General features: G+C 40.7%; 3 protein-coding genes across 5 annotated transcripts; 1 reads left to right on the top strand and 2 right to left on the bottom strand.

Annotated features, from left to right (window-relative positions):
• The first annotated feature begins 4,467 nt into the window (after positions 1-4,467).
• Positions 4,468-12,986, top strand: LOC106636574 (bcl-2-related ovarian killer protein). Of its 2 annotated transcripts, none has more exons than XM_014348988.2 (4): positions 4,468-4,533; positions 8,898-9,252; positions 11,949-12,401; positions 12,700-12,986. In XM_014348988.2, the coding sequence occupies exons 2-4, from the start codon at positions 8,989-8,991 to the stop codon at positions 12,835-12,837; spliced, it is 855 nt and encodes a 284-aa protein (XP_014204474.1). In that variant the 5' UTR covers positions 4,468-4,533; positions 8,898-8,988; the 3' UTR covers positions 12,838-12,986. The 2 variants fall into 2 exon arrangements, with proteins under 2 accessions (XP_014204474.1, XP_014204470.2); XM_014348984.2 differs by lacking the exon at positions 4,468-4,533 and adding an exon at positions 7,694-7,754.
• LOC106636573 (uncharacterized) lies at positions 9,882-11,267 on the bottom strand. Of its 2 annotated transcripts, none has more exons than XM_023389677.2 (4): positions 11,163-11,267; positions 10,576-11,082; positions 10,235-10,486; positions 9,882-10,123 (listed from the first exon to the last, which is right to left on the bottom strand). In XM_023389677.2, the coding sequence occupies exons 1-4, from the start codon at positions 11,193-11,195 to the stop codon at positions 9,944-9,946; spliced, it is 972 nt and encodes a 323-aa protein (XP_023245445.2). In that variant the 5' UTR covers positions 11,196-11,267; the 3' UTR covers positions 9,882-9,943. The 2 variants fall into 2 exon arrangements, with proteins under 2 accessions (XP_023245445.2, XP_023245444.2); XM_023389676.2 differs by having other exon boundaries at positions 10,576-11,094; positions 11,163-11,245.
• A 511-nt stretch (positions 12,987-13,497) lies between the features above and the next one.
• Positions 13,498-17,588, bottom strand: Oseg5 (intraflagellar transport protein Oseg5). The gene is made up of 14 exons (XM_014348890.2): positions 17,494-17,588; positions 17,124-17,419; positions 16,881-17,059; positions 16,707-16,796; positions 16,483-16,620; positions 16,277-16,401; positions 15,965-16,213; positions 15,727-15,890; positions 15,460-15,657; positions 15,222-15,372; positions 14,980-15,151; positions 14,614-14,736; positions 14,168-14,452; positions 13,498-14,109 (listed from the first exon to the last, which is right to left on the bottom strand). Exons 1-14 carry the CDS (start codon positions 17,586-17,588, stop codon positions 13,498-13,500), a joined length of 2,877 nt encoding a protein of 958 aa, XP_014204376.2.
• Positions 17,589-17,815: the final 227 nt, after the last annotated feature.

Raw genomic sequence — 17,815 nt, 5'->3', positions numbered from 1 at the left:
TATATTGTTAATCTCTTCATTAGTTATTGTAAAGTTCGTATTATCTAGTTTAATATTTCGGAGTCAAGAACTGATACCGTTACTCTGAAATTTTGTAAATACCTTTCGTTATTTTTTTGGAAAAGTCATTAATTATAGCATTTTTAGTTGATCACCAAAAGGTATTACGTCTATAATTTTTTTCAATCGCTCATTAGCACTTGCACAACTCTTGTTATAATTTTTTTATAAATATATGTACTTTTTCCCAAAAAAATAATAATTAAGTTGTTAAAATAGATTTTTTGCGACGATTATGCAACTTGAAATTTTTTATCATGATTTTTTTCCATGTATTGTTATAGAATACTTACAAAAAAGGGGGCGCGGTATCAGTTTTCGATATTGTTGCGTTTGTTGCTATTGTTAAAAATGTACGCACCATTTATAATTCGATGCTTGTACAAATGTCGTAATAACCCTTTTCTATGTATGTTTTTCTTATAAAAAAAAAAAAAAATATAGATTCTTACAGAATCAGGTGTCAAAAAATCTTTGTAAGCATAGACTCTTTTTGTAACCTAAATTGATATGAAAATAAAAGCGTGAAGATAGTCGGAAACTTTAGTCAAAGATAGTATTCACAAATTTTTTGATCGACAAACTGTTGAAAATCTTGAATTATCGTGAAGCATTGTCGAAGCTAGCGCATATCATCAAAACGCGTAAATTTTAATGATAAAAAAAAACAATAATAATTATGTAGTTGATATACATTTTGCCTCGTCAATTTTTGTCGTAAAGCGTCCAGTAAAACAATTTACTTGTGACAGAGAATCGAAAGTTGAAAGTCGTAAGAAACGAGTCGAGTTAAAATATATATTTTTGGTCCAAGCAGCGTGTATTAGAATATCTTTTAGATAGCCACTTGATTATAAATTGACATGGTTGATCTTCAAAGCAAAGTCGAAATACGTTGTACGCGTTAAGCGTTTATGAAGCTATATACATGTACGTTACTTTTGATGGATTTTAAGAGACACACATATAAACATACATAATTAAAAGTTAGCCTATACTCTAAAAGTGATGTACACTCAACAAAGGTATTATATTATACACGAAACGTATATCTAAATATATATATATATATATAAAAGAAGGGAGAAAAATATATAAGATAAAAAATGGAATGTTTTTATAGCTTTCCGTGTGTAATATATGTTATATTATTGCCAGTTGTACTGTTTCCTCGATCAAAGTTGTTGCCTGATTATTATTAATTATTATTATCATTATCATTAATAATATGTAATACACATTATCTCGTCATATCATCGTCGTTGTCATAGATATAGAAATTAAAACGATAAAATACAGTTCTTGTTAAATTAACGATTCGTCTATGACTTTACTATTATTGAAAGTGTGGTTTTGTATACGTATTAAGTTTTTTGAACAGTCAAATTGACTCTTTCGTATTTATTTACGAAGTATGTTAAGAAAAATTCAAGCAATACGTGAATAATAGACTTTAAATTGAACGCATATATCTTGAGTTTCTACAAATAAAAATTATTTATTCAACGCATTTCTAGTTTTCAGTTAATATTTACGTGTAATAAAAATATACGTAATTAATAATATTTTATAAACCTTACGTTATAAATAAAAATATTAATAATCCATGACGAACCAGTTTGATTTTCTAAATTATTTCTTCCCACTTGTGACAATATTTTTCCTACTACCTTACCTTATACATTTATGAAATTTACAAAATTACAAAATGCTCAGTTTGCTGATAAAAACACGCAAATAACAGTAATACCTGGTAAAAAAAATTTGTAAAATAATTAATACTATTAAAACTTTCGATACTTGGGTGCAAATTGCTCGTTTTCTTATACGGCCTTGCAATGTTCATCTGTAGCGGAAGTTATTGCTTACTTGTTGTTGTTTACTTTTCCGTATTTCTTCTAGCTCAAGAAATTTAATTCATGAAAATCGTTTCCAGTTACTCTGAGTGTCCAATTAATTTTATGAATTATGGACAAGTTTGTCCTTATTGGAACGTATCGTTACTCTATTTACTTGTACGTGCCGCGGATACAACTTTTTTAATAAAAGATACGGAAGGTAAAAAAACAACTCGTATACTCACACAAGTTTGCATGGTTTTTGAAAACCTGATACCAAAGCTTTCAAAAAGGAATAAAGGAAGAAAATCGAAATCGGCACAAAACCTTGTCAAATTTTCTTTTTCAGCAGTCAAACTTTACAATACGGAAAAGTTTTTAAGATGGGCATTATTTAAAATACTTTGCAATACAGTTTTTTTTTTTCCAACATTAAAATACATTTGTGCTGAATTTTAAAAAAATTTTATCCATATTTATAACACAGTACTGAACAAAAATTTTCTTCAGTTAAAATAAAGCACAAAATTGTTTTAAAAAAAAGTCTTAAAATATTTATACATAGCACTAAACTTTATCCTACAAAAACAAAACGCACTATTTTTTTGTTAACAGTTGTATTAAAAAATATAGAAAAAAATTATTGAACTTTCAGTCTTAAAAAATCTATAAAATAAGAGTGAGCCCAAGTCTGCGTAACACCATTTTCTATCCAAACAAATGTTTTAAGAAAAACTGCAGGTAATTACGATTATGAAAAAAAAAAGTCTGAGCAAACATTGAAAGGAAGCTTTTACTCATCGTAAGTGTACATACTCGGCCTCTTTAAAATTCAAACATTCGATCATCACCATCTCGAGCGCACATACAACGCGTCTCATGCCCGGCAGGCGTACAAAAAACGAATTTTTCACCAATTCATCGTCAGCCAAATCGATGAGTTGCAAAATTACAGTCGGAAGGTTTCCTCGCACTCGCCCGTCCAAAGTGCAAAAAATACTTCTCCATTACACACGCCTGTCAAATAATTCGCGTACACGCTCGATGACGACCCCCGGAGTATTAGTCACAAGAGCCAAAGTCGAGTGGATAATCTCTCGCTGCTCACCGTCAGGACAAAGACAGCCGCGCGAGAAAGAAAAATGAGCCGAGGGAGTCTTTGTGTGACGGCGACTCTTTATGCGAGTACGCCCAATAAACTATGGTGGCCCTCGTATACGCACGCAATTGCTTGGCCCTGAAAGCCTTGCTTCTTTGAAAGTACAAGTGGGCCGCGAATCTCGGGCATCATGTCTCTTACGATTCTGCCTCGGGAAAAAATTATGCTCAACGGTACGAGCTGGTTTTTCGTATCACATTTATCGATAAAGGAAAGGTTGGTTGAAAAGCTCGGCTACCGAACAGTTTTTTTCCATCTTTTACTGCTGCTGAGCTAAAAAATGCTGATGATTTATCACCCGATGGGTGTAATCATATGTACCTGTTTTGCTCGAGTCGGGCAATCCGAATGGCTTTTGCAGCCGTGAAGATGCATAAATTTTCATCACAAGTCAATAAACCCCATTGAAGTTTATCAGCATTTGTTGAGCTAAATACTTCTGTGGAATCGAGTATGTAGTTTAACGTATATACAAGGTAGATTATACACAGCCTCGTCCTTTTTTTCAGTCATCTTTGAGGTGATGGCTGTTCAATAGTCGTGCGATTCTATGCATTTTTTGCAAATAAATTACTTTAACGGTTATACATGTACCCTATATGTGGCTCTATTCGGAACGCAAGTTTTTCATCCTTGAAAAAAAAAAAAAAAAAAAAAAAAAAAATTACATTTAAACTTTTCAAAAAATAATTCGTAAGGAATACATTTATCCCGAGCAAATTATGCCATCCTACAAGTATTTTGAAATATACATTGTTATGTAATATTTGTTGCAAAAAAAAGTTGTATTTATTATATTTTTTTTTCAATAATATTACTTTACGGAATAAAAATGTGATATTCAGGATGGTATTTTCTTCTGCGAAGTTTTGGATATGAAATTCAGGAGCGCTCGTCATCCTTACGCAGAATTGGATGGTTATTTTTATATTGCAATCAATAAAACAAAAAATTGAGAAAAATACCCGATGCCGGTGACGCGTGCGACGTTCGAGAGCAGGTTGGAAAAAACTCCCATATCCCGAAGCAAGCCGGTCGGCCGGCGTGAGAATATTGAGTTCGTGATTTTTACGTGCACGCATGTACCTACTTGTTGCACCTACGTAAAAATAAAAAGAGAGAAAAAAAGGACTCTTGTGTGTAAACGCGTGATCGGGCTTACAGTGTCATTACGCGGCAGTGGCGTCGCGTGTATCGCGGCACTACAACGCCGATCCTCGGATGGTTGGCCTCAGACGGTCGAGGACGCTCGAACCACCCGTATCGAAGAGTTTTTTCTCCCCACCCCCTGAGTTCGCGGTTATCTATAAAGTTTTGGAAGGAAGAATTTTTTCATCTATAGGTTTTCGCGCTTGTGGTGGGTTGAGTGGATTTTTTGTTATTTTTTTTTATCTAAAATTATGCATTGCGAAAAAAGTGCGCCGATGGCAGTTATTCCGGATGAAAAGTTCAATCGACGGTCACTAATTTTATAACGTAAGTATATAATGTAGTTTACTTTTTTTTACGGCTACGTAGTTATGCCTTGGTGATAGGATCCCAATATAATTAACGATATAAATATAAAATCATTTAGTTAATTTTAAAAATTGTAATAAACCAAAAATCATCTTTTTTTTTTTGTAAAATTCATTTCGTCAATTGTTTTTCAATACTTTTGTTAACTACTTAAATAACAAAAAATTCAAATTATGAAGCAAAGTGTTGCCGGAAAACCTTATCCGCCTTGTACCCTTGAGCTTGATTATCAGTAGAGCTGTAGTTTTTTTTCGACTCGAAAGTAAAATATTTTTCAAGAGTTTTAAAATTATCAACATACATGTATCGAAAACTTGTTAATTTTATAAGCGTACACTTCGAAATAGTGAGATTAGTTGTCGTATTTTAGTCGTATTTGCGTGTTTTTGTTAATTTACTCGATAAACACTCTCGCTAATAGTTTAAATGTACTACTTTATTTTTCGTACACATAGTCAAAGGTATCTTGTTGAAAAATAAAAAATAAAAAATTCTACTTAAAGTATTGTTAAAATTCAAACGAAACACTAGTTGTAAATCACATAATTAGGACAGGGTCCGAACATTATACATTTTAAAGCCCACGTTATGATGAAAATGACACTTTGGAGCACAAGTGTATGTAAACATTTTTTTCGGGCAGTAATAGTCCCAAGGATTGCACAGAAAAAGTTTTATCGCTGTGCCGAGGCCGCATATTGTGGTAAACAAACAAAAAAAAGAAAAGAAAAAAAGGAGATGGTCGATCGACTAAAAATCGAGTTGCCAGTACAATTGATACGAGTTTACGCGCCGATCTTGTGAAATAAAGATGCTTAAATATCAGGGAGCGCGAGTTCTTTCGATTTTTTTTGGTCTTTTTCTCACACTTCAACTACGGTTGATGCTGCGATAAAAAAAGCGCTCGTTCATTAACATTTTTTTTTCTTTTTCGACGATCACTGTGTCAGAAATTATGCCAACGTAGCGATGATCCACGTTCATTCAAATTTTGCGACCAAATTATATAAAATTAATTTTTGATCTAACGTAGACTTGATAAGCTGTACGAAAATTATATATGCTAAATTGCAAGCCTCCAATACAAACACAGCTATTCTACGCTTACTAATTTTTTCGTCACGCATCTTAAGTACAGGTTTTTTTTTTTTTTTTTTTTTTTTTCAATGCAACATCAAACGTCTTGCCAAAGAAAAGATCACCGTATTTCGGCGCGCACGCGAGCAACCGACACTTTTTCTTCATTGTCAGTTTGGCATTGTCATTTGACGCATACATTGACGGCCTACTGAATTATCGCACGTGCGTATTATGCGCAATGTGACGCTTGTTGTTTGGGGATTTTCGTACACTTCCTGCGCACTTTTATTTCACAGAAGATTAATTTGACTTTCTTTTTTTTTTTCTTTTTTTTTAGCTAAACCAAATAAATCGTTTTTCTGTTTTTTAATAAAATATATTGTGCAACGCACGTGGGTGTTAACATTTTGGAATGATATACATTAAAAGCTGACAAAAGAATTTTGTCTCGTTACTCATGACTTCATATAATTGTACATAATTTTCTTAACATTGTTTTTCAAAATAATGTTTATAAATATAAAGTTACATTTCTAAATGCATAATTAAGGATATACTATCAACAAACTTTGAACTTACAATATTTGCCAACAAAAATATTTTGATACATTATTATTTACAAAGGTTAAATCGTGGTAAAGACGGAAAAAAATTTTTAGAAACCAATGATCCATGTTTATTCTTAATTTTATAAAAATCAAGTAGTTTATTACCAAAAATATTTGGTAAAAGTTTCATAAAAATAAACTATCAACTAAAACTCCTGTGCATGGATTTTGGAAAAACAATTAAAAAATTTGCTTCGATTGTTCCTCCTTAAAAAAAATGTATTTGTAAAATATTTTTAAAATACTTTAATTTCGTATGGTAAAAAATTTCCTCTAGTAAATAGATAAAAGCGCGTGTAGCTAATTATTCTTCCAAATAAGCATAGCAGTACGAATAAGTATACACGGCACGAGTTTAAAGCGATTCTATATTTTCAAAAAATCCCCTAACAACAAGCTCCAGCAAATACTTAACTCACAGGAGAATGCGTGTGTATATGCGTACAGTACAAAGGTCGAGAGCGAAAACCACCGACGTGAGGCCTTGCCTCAGACAGAACACACTCGCCCACATTGTACATCACCTCACCGGCTATATATCAGTATGTACGGCGTTGAGTCTCAACGAATGGAGGACGGGTAATCGATTATCGGCAGCCATCAGATATGTTGAAAAAAAAAAGATAAATATTATATTGCAGGATTACAATTGCAATATCGTTGCTATTGTTTTGCATTGTATACTCTGGTCAGATAAATTAATAAATATGCAGACGTTGGCACAATTATTTTATTAATTGTTTACAAAAAAAAATTTAATTAATATACATTATTTTTCTTGAAAAATATTTTTTATACATCACCGTGTATCATACAATGATTAGAATTTTTTTTTTTTTCTATCAAGTAAGTAAGCACACTACATTTCATACATTAAACTTTATTCTAAATTATATTTAAAATTAAATATTTAAATACTGTATCAAATACCTTCTTTGGCTGTTGTTTTTTTTTTTCTCTTTAATCATAGTGATAAAAATTTTTTTTTACTATAAATATAGCGCCACACTTTCAGCATATAATTACATTTCAAAAAAATGAAGAAAAAAAAAAGTATTCGTTCCCAAGTCTGACTATGTATTATATTATAATAGCAAATGTTCGATACCTAATAAAATAATAGTGCCACAAATACAATATTTATAATTATAATTGTATTAAAATTATAGTCCAGCCTGCTTATAGCTGCTAAAAATTGTTACAAACTAATAACGCCCGATTTTAATAAACATTATTCGAAGAGGGATAGGACACAATCAGATGGGCGCCAGCTTATCTGTCAAATAGGATAAGCAGCTGTCGATAGAACTGAAGCCGGTAGTAGGTGAGATAATTGCAAAACGAGCCAACGCGCCGACGTGTTTCATTTATAAATTTGCAGTCGCGAGTGTAGTCCGGTGGTGCAGTGCAAGTGTCGTCGTTCTTTTTTGCGCTACAAACAAACGCACGCAAGCACGCGCTCGTCATGGAGAAGACGTCTTTTCTACCGAGGTGTTGCCATTTTTTTCTCGCTTACGTGATGTCTTACATGTGCTTATTGGTATTGTTTTTTTTTTTTTGTTTTTTTTTTTTTTTCTTTAGTAGTAAGTCGATTGTTTGGGGCTTTGTTAATTCTCCAGTTAGAGGAAGGGAAGTTGAAGTGCATCTGTAGTAAGACATATTGTAGGTGCGAACATTTCAGGGGACTGGTTATTTGCGTTTTTTTTTTTTTTTTTTTGTACATGTCGATATGCTTATCTAATTATCATCGGATAATATCGCGAGTTTTTGATGAACATTGAAAGCCTTTGCTGGTGAGTGGGGAAAAAAATGTCTACGGTGATAAATACGCTATTACGATCGGTATTTGTAAAAACAAATAAAAGACCAAAGGTTTTCATTGCTCCTTTTTTGACGCTGTTTTTAATGTCTCGCTGGTTAAGAATTTGCGAATCATTCAATTTCTTGGAATTTGAGATTGATAAAAAAAAAAAAAAAAAAAAAAAAAGAAAAAAAGAATAAGTACCTGCGCTTCTATTGTTATCGACGCGATGCAACGAAAATAACTATTTCGAAGAAGCACAAGGAAGGAGACAAAAAATAAAAATAATGTAGTTTTTTAAAATTATTATCGAGCGTCTCGCGTTAAGCGACATGAGTATGTAGCAGCGCGTGTGTCGGTAGACGCGTTCCGAATAAACAATAGGCACACACGTGCTGTCTCTTTATGTCTTATCTGTACATATAGGTATACACATAATATATACGCGTTGTACACACGCTCCCGATAATTCGTGCGAGTTTTTATTATTTTTCAAATCACGACCGGTAAATCTTCACTGTCTTATCTCGCGGTACAACGCCAAGATTGGCACTACACACTCTCCTGACTTTGTAATATATCCTTTTTTTTTTTTTTTTTTTTTTTTTTTTTTATTGATACCTCAAACAGTAATTTTTATTAAGTTGAAGATAAAAATTCCTGTTCAAGCCACCGGTTGTTTACAGTGCCAAGACACAATGATTTTTACGATTCACTTTTTTCAGTGCCCACCCAGTCTGCATTTCTTTAACCCCAACGTTCGTGTAATTAACGAAAGAAAGTATTTTTTAATCGTGAAAAAAAAAAAAAAAAAAAACGAACAGAAAAAAAAGGTACAAACGAATCCACAGACGGCGCCGGTGCACCTGTTGCCTGGAGTACCAGAGCAGCTGCAGGAGGCGCGCAACGCCGACCAGCTCTGGGATGTCGTCGGCGTCGGGGGTACAACTGCGGCTGTCGTCCGACGAGGCGGCCACCGTGACCGCGGCGGCCAACGCGGCCAAGAGCTACCGGCGGGGCAGTCTCGCGGCCACGCTGCACTTCATCAACCTCACCACAGGGCACCCGGACGCTTTTGACGTCGCCCGGCGCAGACTCAGCAACGTAGGTGACGTCTTCTCGAGAAAAATATCGCGCACCATCGGCTGGCGGCCCAACTCCGTCTCCGTTGAGAATACGGTTAATCAGGTGATTTAGTTTTCCTTATGTATCGATGGGTGTTTCGTTGTTCTTTTTTTTTTTTTTTTTTTTTTTTTTTTTTTGTGACTCGAAAAACTCTTTTATTCGTGTTGTTTCTCTGTGCACTGATCTTCCGAGGATGTAGGGAAACAATACTTACAGTGGTGATTCCACTCTGAACCCAAGGAAGCAAACTGATGATTCGCATTGTTTTTTTTACATTTTTCTCTTTATTTTTACGATACTCGCACAGAAAATCAAAACAACTTTGATTTACAATTTGTTTTTTTTTTTGTTTTTTTTTTTTTCCTTTTCTAGTTAAACTCGCCCGTTTTTCAAACAACAAGGGCTTTACATGATCGTATACATATATATAATAATCACACATTGGAGCGTACAAGCGACGGTAATTTTCGATTCCCCGAATTAAGTTTCACAGTAACATAAACACCACACTCCCAAACAACTGTACATCGAACGACTTAATCATCCCGTTAAAACATGAATAAAAGAAAAAGTGTTAATTCCATGCTCGTCTTCTCGCACTTGACGCATCATCATGATCGCATACGGTAATATTATACCTACAATCCATAAATTAATAAAAAACGAGTAAATTGAGCCGTTGAATGAAAAAAAAAAAAAAAAAAGTATGATGTAGGCGCGCGAAGAAAAGAAAATACGCGTGATCATCGATGTCTCACTTGAAGTACCTCTTGCTCGGACAGTACGGCGCAAAGTGCGCGGTAAACCGCTCGACGATCAGACTGCAGGATATCAACTTCCCTCGGATGAGCTTGCGCTCGACAAAGTAGGAATCGAACAGCGGCCGCTCGACGCGAAACGCAAAGTGGTACTGCTTTTCGGTCGCGGGCAGTGCCTGCAAGAAAAACGGTTCAAACCTATCGTCATTCAAAAAGAAAGAAGAAAAAAAAAAAAAAAAAAAAACCCTCGAATTCGCATTGAAATGTAATAGAATGAAAGGCCTCACCAGTCCCTCGTGCGATATAAACTCGTTGCTGTCCGTGTTCCGAATGATCAAATGGAACTTGAGCTCCAAGCCGCGCAACGGCAGCGCGTTGTTCCTCTCGACGAGCCCGTACAGGTTGCCTTTGTCGTCTATGAAGATGTTCAGCTTGAACATGTTCGGCTGGCCGAGGGCGTTGAACCGGTGCTCGTAGTACTTTCTCAGCTCGTACGTCATGCTCATGCAGTTGAAGTAGCGCTCGCACCGCTCGTCCACCTATTTCATGCGTGTCATCGTATACATTATATTGTGTCCCGTCTCTGTATACATATAATTATATGTATTGTCAACACATATCGTGGTACCTGGTAGGACTTTACGTCACGGGGTAGCCAGACCCTCCGGTAGTTGCACTGGCAAAAAGGCCTGAGTCCATCCACTGGAAAGCAAACCCCGCCGCGGCTCATGTGCTGTTGGAGAACCGGGGCTGGTTTGTTGTGGGCGGCCGCGTACTCCTCGAGGTAGGCCGCTCTGGCAACGTTGTTGTAGATGTTGAGGGCTTCGCGGCTCTCGTTGCTCTCGCGGTGAAAAAAGCACGAGCCGCTGCTGCCGCAAGGACACGGGGCAGCGGCGTTGCTGGCCTTGTGCTTGTTGTGGTCCATGATTATGCGTAGGGCGCGGGCGGTCGAGCTGGTCGTTGGTGGTTGTATTGCGCCAGGGGATATCGGCGAAGTCGGAGCAACCGGTGTCAGGTTGTTGTTGCCGGTCGCTTGTCGCGCTGCCAGTTGCTGGGCCAACAACGCGTCTATCATCGCTTGCATTATCTTTTCCAGCTCGATGTTTTGCCGCTGCTGCTGGTAGAGTTGATGTTGCTGGGGAGGAAACTCGGGGTTTAATCGCTCGTCGCGAATGTTGATTTTCGATGGTAATTTTTTACAAATTAACGAAATACCTGTACGAATCCGGTGCGCGTCAACTCGTCCATCCTCGATGTGTATTTTTTTTTTGTTTTTTGTTTTTTTGTTTTTGTTTTTTTTTTTTGTATGTGTACAGGTCGCGTATACAGCTCCGCTGGCGTCCCGCGGTCGAATGAGCTCCGAGCTGGGCTCTCGTCTGTTTACTTATTTTACACTTTGGAGTTTGCGTGGTGTGTCCTGTTTGTGTAAGTGCGGAAAATCTTCGTTCGAGAATGTTTGTAAGCATGTGTGGATACTTAACGGTCGATGTGATTTTGAAATCAAACGATTCGAATCTCTAAAGGTAAACAAACAACGGCTTGGAGACAGCTGGGCCTTTTGTACAGGTATATGTGCACACGGAAGCCGGAGTCGAGGTATACTCGGATTAGCGTTGGTTTGAACGCGATGCCAAGTACTATTGTTATGATTATTATTTGTCATGCTTTCGGTTAAGCCTATATAGAGATTTTAATAATTTCAAACGTACGTACTTTGTTCAATCGACAGTTTGGTAGAACATATTTCGACTGACCGTAAAAAGTTGTGCGATCGACAAAATATACAGACGTACAACGTATTTTGAAGAAACTGCGAATGAATGAAAAAAGTTCTTGAAACTTGAAATTCTCTAATGATGTGCCGTTGAATCATACAGAACCCCGAGCTTATTCTGATCTTCGAAAAATAAAATTGGAATGAAAAAACTCTGTGCCTTTGAGCACCTACAATAGTTCCGGAATGATAAAAATAACAGTGGCAACATTAACGCGTGTCCCCAGGGCTCTCAGCTGTGTGCCCAGTACATACGGCATCGGTTGAAGCGGTCGGGCATATTCCAGCGTAAATCCGGCCTGAAGCGCATGGGCAGCGCCAAACTCCTGGGCAGCGACATGGCCCTGGTGAACGAGGTGCAGCACGACCTGTCGGCCGTGGGCGCCGAGCTCGAAAAGCTCCAGCCGCACTTGTTCGAGAAGATCGGCAGGCAGATCGGTTGTGGCAGCTTCGACACGGAGCAAAGGATCGTCGAGGCGTTGACGGACGTGGCGCGCGAGGTCCTCAGAAGTGGCGAGTGCACCTGGTCGAAGGTCGTGGCTTTGTACGCGGTGGCCGGAGGAATGGCCGTCGATTGCGTCAGGCAGGGCAAGAGGGACTTTCTACCTGTTATTCAGAGGGCCATGACTGTGGTGCTACAGGACGATTTGGCTGCTTGGATTCAGGCCAACGGTGGATGGGTTGGTTTTTGTTTTGAATAAAAACACGCGGACGTTCGATTGGTACATGGGGCCATTTTCATTTTGGTGCAAAAAGGGTAACGTCTGCAAGTTTTTGGGAATTTTAACATCTGCAAGGTAACGCGTGTTTCAAGTAAAAAAACCAGAGTACAGCCCTTTTTGCGTAACACGTGAAATGGTGCCATTTTTTACTGTTGAAAATCCAAGTGCAATAGTATTCCTCATCGATAAATAGTCCATCGAGTACCTCAGTGTCTGTACATAATACTTTTCTAATTGTTATTTTTCATGATTACAGAGTGCCTTTGCAATGCGATATAGACCAGCGACGACGAATCAAATGGAATGGCAAATCAACACGATGGTATTATTCATAGCCGCTACAACATTGTTCGTGGGCATAATCTCGGTCGCTATCAGGTTATATTTACTGTGATGAGTCCTTTTTCTACGTTTATCAAATTTCATTATTTATTGTATATAGTGTATAAAGTTACGAATAAAACAATGTAAGTGTTGAAAAAAATTTTTGTTAAGTGTAATTACTATTTTTTTATTTTTATTTTTCAGAAATAAAATGCGTATTTAAGTTATATACATGTTTATTGAAACAATTTTATATATGTACAAATATTAACATTTACACTTTACCTTTTCAATCCATTTTTTAATCATTACCTAAAATCGTTTTTTTTTTTTTTTTTTCAACAAAATGTAATAAAATTATCCTTGGTTGGGACATTAAGTAAAATGTATAGATTTAGGACATTGTGCACAGTATATTTTTTTAGCAAGATAAAATACAACGTACCAAACGAAATGAAAAAAAAAAAAACAATTGACTAGTCTGTCAGTATGTACCATTAAAAAATATTGTAACAATAATTGGGCAAAGGGTACCGGATCTGCCTAGTTGAACTTAAAAACCCCTCATGTTTGTCAAGAGTCAGGAATGCATATACTTTGCTCCCATACGATAATCAAGTACATTGAAATATAATTAAATCACATCGAATAACAAGTGTTTCACACGGTAGGTATACCATATTATTTACAAAAATTATAGACATACGCTGAACCGACTCGCGCTATACGCTCAATTAGGAGTAGTTGACTTCCGACTGGTAGTTCGGTCGTTCGAAGCCTGCCTTCTGACTTTTTCCTTCGCCCGTCCATCCACGGCTCGCCGCTCGCTCCTTTCCTTTTTCTCCCTCAGCTCTTTTCTCCGCTCCTTGGCGGCAGCCTCGTCCTTCTTCTCCTTCAGCCGCTCCTCCCTCGGCCTCTCCCTCTTGCGCTCCCTTTCCTCCTTGACCTCCACCTTCCTCCTCGCCTTCTTCTCTTCTACTTTCACCGGGTGGCTATCCTCACCCTTCTCGCCATCCCTAGCCTTCCTCTCTCGCACCTTCCTCTCCTTGGCCCTGACTTCCTTCTCCTCGCTCTTACCTCTTTCTCGCCTGATCCCCTCGTGCTTCCTCGGCTCGCTGCCAACATCCCTCTCCTCCTCCCCTTTGCCCTCCAGCACCCTCGCCACTTCTTCGCTTCTTCCTACTTCCTGCGCGTCGTCCAACCCCTTCGCGGCCACCTCTTCCAACTTCTCCACGGCCTGTTCTCTCCTCTCTTCCTCCTCCTTTTTCTTCTGCTCCTCCAGCGCGATTCTTTTCTCTTCCTTTTCCCTCTCTCTGGCCTCCCGTTCTTTTTCTCGCGCCTCCTGCAAAAAAAAAAAGGGTAGTAAAACCTCCTTTGCCGATTATTTCCCACTTTCCAACCTTTTTGGCCTCTTTGCTGCCGCCATGCAGCGCCGCCCGGAAATCCGCGCTGGTCTCCGGCTTCCCGAGAACCCCGAGGTACCGCTTGCGCTCGTCGAGTACCTCCTCGAGCATCCTCTTGTGCTTTATCGCCAGCTCCAGCGCTCGGCTCCAACGGTACGTCGCCACGTTCATCTTGATGGCCTCGGGGATGCGGCCGTTCTGGAGCAATAGGCCCTCGGCGCTCTGCAGGTCGCCCATTAGGGCGTACGTCTCGCTGAGCTTGCCGATTTCGTCGGTTATCTTCTGCGCTCGCGTGGGAAAGAACAACGTGACTAAAGTGGAGTTTGTACATTTAAATGTGAATACGGAGTGAACGAAAAAAACTCCCAGAGGGCTCACTTTTACATATCTTGCGCGTCTATTGTAAATATAACACAATTTCAAACGATCCGACGCGTTTATACCTTTATGTGTTTGATGTAGTCCACCTTGTCGTACCTGCCGATGGCCGCGCAAGCTTCCTCGGCGATGTCGAGCTGTTTGCTGTCGATCGCCATCACCGCCATGCACGTCCACAAGGTTTCGTTCTGCAAGTTAACGATTACCGATAAAAAGTTCAACTTCACCCTTGTTAGGAAAAATATAGCATTCGCACCTGGTGCGCATCCAACCAGGAAAAGTGCCAGAGGCTGGTGATTGTCCTGGAGGAGACGCGTCACCAAATACGAAAACAACTATTTCCAAAATTATACACCCTTTTAAATTAGCGCGGTAATAATTGGAGTGAAGAAATTCGTCAGATTTCAACACGTTTGACGGGCACGCCTCACCTGGACAACCCTACAGAGCGACACGGCCTCTTCCCACTTGCCGTTCAGCACGTGCCTGTGCAAGTTGATGAAGAACGTGTAGAACGACGAGACTACAAGGGCCCCGTCGCCTCGTCTCACCGTCACTCTGCCGCTCTCCACTCTGACGATCGACGGATGCTTGCCGTACTCGCTGAAACAAACGAATGATTATAAACACCCCAGCTCCCCCCCTTTTTTTTTCAACCCCAATAATACTTTACCTGCTGTCCTTGTCGATGCGAGTTTTCCGAATGATCTTACGGTCGCTGTAGTGCACGCAATTCGGACATAGCCAAACCGACAGGGTCGAGTCCAGCATACCAGCCAGGACGTTGGCGTCAATGGCCCAGGCAATGTTGTGGCCCATGCCAGCTGAGGGAGAACTTTTGAGTTTAGTTGTCTTTTCCTACCAGGGTTTTTGCAGTCACCGTAAAATACGCAAAGTGCGGATGAACCCACCTATTTTGCAAACGCGTCCGAATCCCGACGATCTGATGGACACCAAAAACAGGTCCCTGTTTGCGTCGATCAGAGCGAGCTGCCGGTCATTGGGGCCGCCAATGTAGTTCAAAGCCAGCACCGTGACGTCCTGCACGTGGGTGTACGGCTGAGCCTCGGCGATGGGCTTCTTCGTAGATATTTCCAAGACGTGGACAACTAAAGGGACAACTCGATCAAGCACATACACGCGTACAATCACAATGGACGCTATTACGATAAAATTACGTTTGCGGTTGCTCTGGTCGCGAACGACGAGGGTGTCCGAGCAGAGGGACGTGCAAGGCGGGTACAGAGGCTCGGAGGTCATGCCCTTCCACTTTGGCACGCCCAGGGACCTACCCTGGTAGCTGTACAGCGACAGCAAGCTCCACTCGACCAGCAGAAAGTGCCTATAAAAGCCACACAAGCACACAGAAGAGTACGGTCGGTCGGTTTGGACGAGGGGTATATATAGACGTTTTACTTTTCGGCCATGAGGACCGCCGAGACCGAGCCGTTCTTCAGCTCGAAGATGGCAGGGGTGTTCCAGTTGGCCACCGAGTACACGTGGCACTGGCTCGGCGTGACCACGACCAGGTGCTCGAAGCCAAACTCGAGCTGTATCACCCGGTCGGCGATCTCGAGGACCTCGCTGACCTCGCTGCCCAGCTCGACAACGCGCACGGCCTTCCTCTTCACCAGGCTCGCCTCGTACCGGTTGTACTCGACTTTCCTGCCACATTCGCCGAAACCACATTATTACAGAGTAGAGAGGGAGGGACAGGTGAATCCTTACTTTTCGATCGTGTGGGCAACGAGGACGGCCCCGTTGCTGCAGGCGAGCGCCACCTGGGTACCGTCGCTCGACCAGCCAATGTCGTACACGCTGCCCGACCGGACCTTCTCCAGGGAGTGAGACCACTACGCATGCAAACAACGACCAACAAACGATGAGTTACAGAGGCCACGGAATAGAGCAGAGCAAAGGGTGAATATCCTTACGCCGGTCTTGTCGCAGAGTTTGAGGGTGTCGAAGGAACCGACGGCGAAGCAGCCGCCTGAGAAACACCAGCTGACCGAGGTGACGGGCTGCTCGCCGACCGCGCTCGCGTACACGAGGTTGCCACTCGGGTCCCACACCTGCATCGTAGCATTATAATGTGTATTTTATGCTCGTTTGTGGGCACCGTGCACGGGGTCGATTGGAGTATCTGGGGTTTCGTTACCTTGTGCCGGCAGTCCTCGCCGCCGGATACGATGAGTCCGTGGAACTGGTTCCAGCAGGCGACGAGCACCAGGCCCTCGTGGGCGTGCCACTGGCGAGAAAGGAACGAGTCGGTGGATACACGCTCTTAGTGGACAGGGAATACACCTATAACTACTGTATGGCTTCTTCTTACCTTGTGGGGCTTTGAGCTGGTGGTGAGCGATTGGATGAGCAAAAAGGGTCCCTGGGAGTACAGGATGGCCGAGTTGTCGGGACTCCAGGCTGACGCGTGGACGGGCTCGGTGTCCCGGATGACGGTGGAACGTAGCATGCCGCTGCGCGACCACACCTTCACTTGGCCGTCCTCGCCAGCTGCGCGAGTGTTGGGACATGATTTTCGAGTTTTGGGTTTGTAAAGGAGGGACGGGAGGAGTACCTGTGTAGAGAGCAGTCCCGTCGTAGCTCCACTTGCCGGCTAGGGTGGCACCCGAGTGGGCCGCCACGGTTTTCTCGATCCTCCCGGTACGGTTGACCAGGTGAAACTTGCCGTCGTCCGTGGTGATGAGCAGCACGTCCATCGATTGCTTTTTCAGGGCTCCCGAGCTGGTCGGTTGGCTCGGTCGGGGGTGCCACTGCATGCCCGTGGGGTAAAAGTCGTCGGGAAACTCGGCGATCACTTTGGCGCTCACGACTCCACCCTCGAACTTCCAGCAGATCAGCTGGTGGTCGTCGCTATGCTTGTCAAAGGTGTCAATGTTGGCGAGATTTTTTTTCTTTTCCTTTTATAGAAATTGGTGAGTACTGACCCGCAGGAGAAAATTTCATCGGATGCGCTCCAGGTGACGCAGGTGACCATTTTTCTGTGGCAATTTGGGCCCTTTTGGGATATTTTGAACCTCATCTTTTCCGACGTTATTTCATCCAGCAGCGTGGAAACACAGTTCTGTTTTTCCTAACTGTTGGTTGTGCTGCACGTTCGTACAGCCGAAACGTTTCGTTTCCGTAGCAACTGCTGCTTCAAAACAATTTGAATGTACACAATATACATACTTACGTATGAGATTATTTTTGATGGTGAAACTATGATTTTTTCGATCGATTATGGGGATACGTTGATGAGTTGTTAAA

This window comes from Copidosoma floridanum, unplaced genomic scaffold, assembly GCF_036245765.1.
Source record: "Copidosoma floridanum isolate Cflo_tuat_1 unplaced genomic scaffold, Cflo_Japanese_pri ptg000019l, whole genome shotgun sequence".
NCBI lineage: Eukaryota > Metazoa > Arthropoda > Insecta > Hymenoptera > Encyrtidae > Copidosoma > Copidosoma floridanum.
This window is presented reverse-complemented; position numbering and strand designations above follow the sequence as displayed.

What these genes read in the sequence shown, in the direction of transcription:
- LOC106636574 (XM_014348984.2), top strand. Translation starts at nt 7,729, where the DNA reads ATGGAGAAGACGTCTTTTCTACCGAG. An exon ending in AAGACGTCTTTTCTACCGAG is followed by an intron (nt 7,755 to 8,897) that starts GTGTTGCCATTT and finishes CAGAAAAAAAAG; the next exon opens with GTACAAACGAATCCACAGAC. An exon ending in TTGAGAATACGGTTAATCAG is followed by an intron (nt 9,253 to 11,948) that starts GTGATTTAGTTT and finishes GCGTGTCCCCAG; the next exon opens with GGCTCTCAGCTGTGTGCCCA.
- LOC106636573 (XM_023389676.2), bottom strand. Translation starts at nt 11,195, where the DNA reads ATGGACGAGTTGACGCGCACCGGATTCGTACAG. An exon ending in CGCGCACCGGATTCGTACAG is followed by an intron (nt 11,095 to 11,162) that starts GTATTTCGTTAA and finishes TTAAACCCCGAG; the next exon opens with TTTCCTCCCCAGCAACATCA. An exon ending in TTATATCGCACGAGGGACTG is followed by an intron (nt 10,124 to 10,234) that starts GTGAGGCCTTTC and finishes TTTTTCTTGCAG; the next exon opens with GCACTGCCCGCGACCGAAAA.
- Oseg5 (XM_014348890.2), bottom strand. Translation starts at nt 17,588, where the DNA reads ATGAGGTTCAAAATATCCCAAAAGGGCCCAAATTGCCACAGAAAAATG. An exon ending in GATGAAATTTTCTCCTGCGG is followed by an intron (nt 17,420 to 17,493) that starts GTCAGTACTCAC and finishes TGACAAGCATAG; the next exon opens with CGACGACCACCAGCTGATCT. An exon ending in AACTCTGCGACAAGACCGGC is followed by an intron (nt 16,402 to 16,482) that starts GTAAGGATATTC and finishes TTGCATGCGTAG; the next exon opens with TGGTCTCACTCCCTGGAGAA.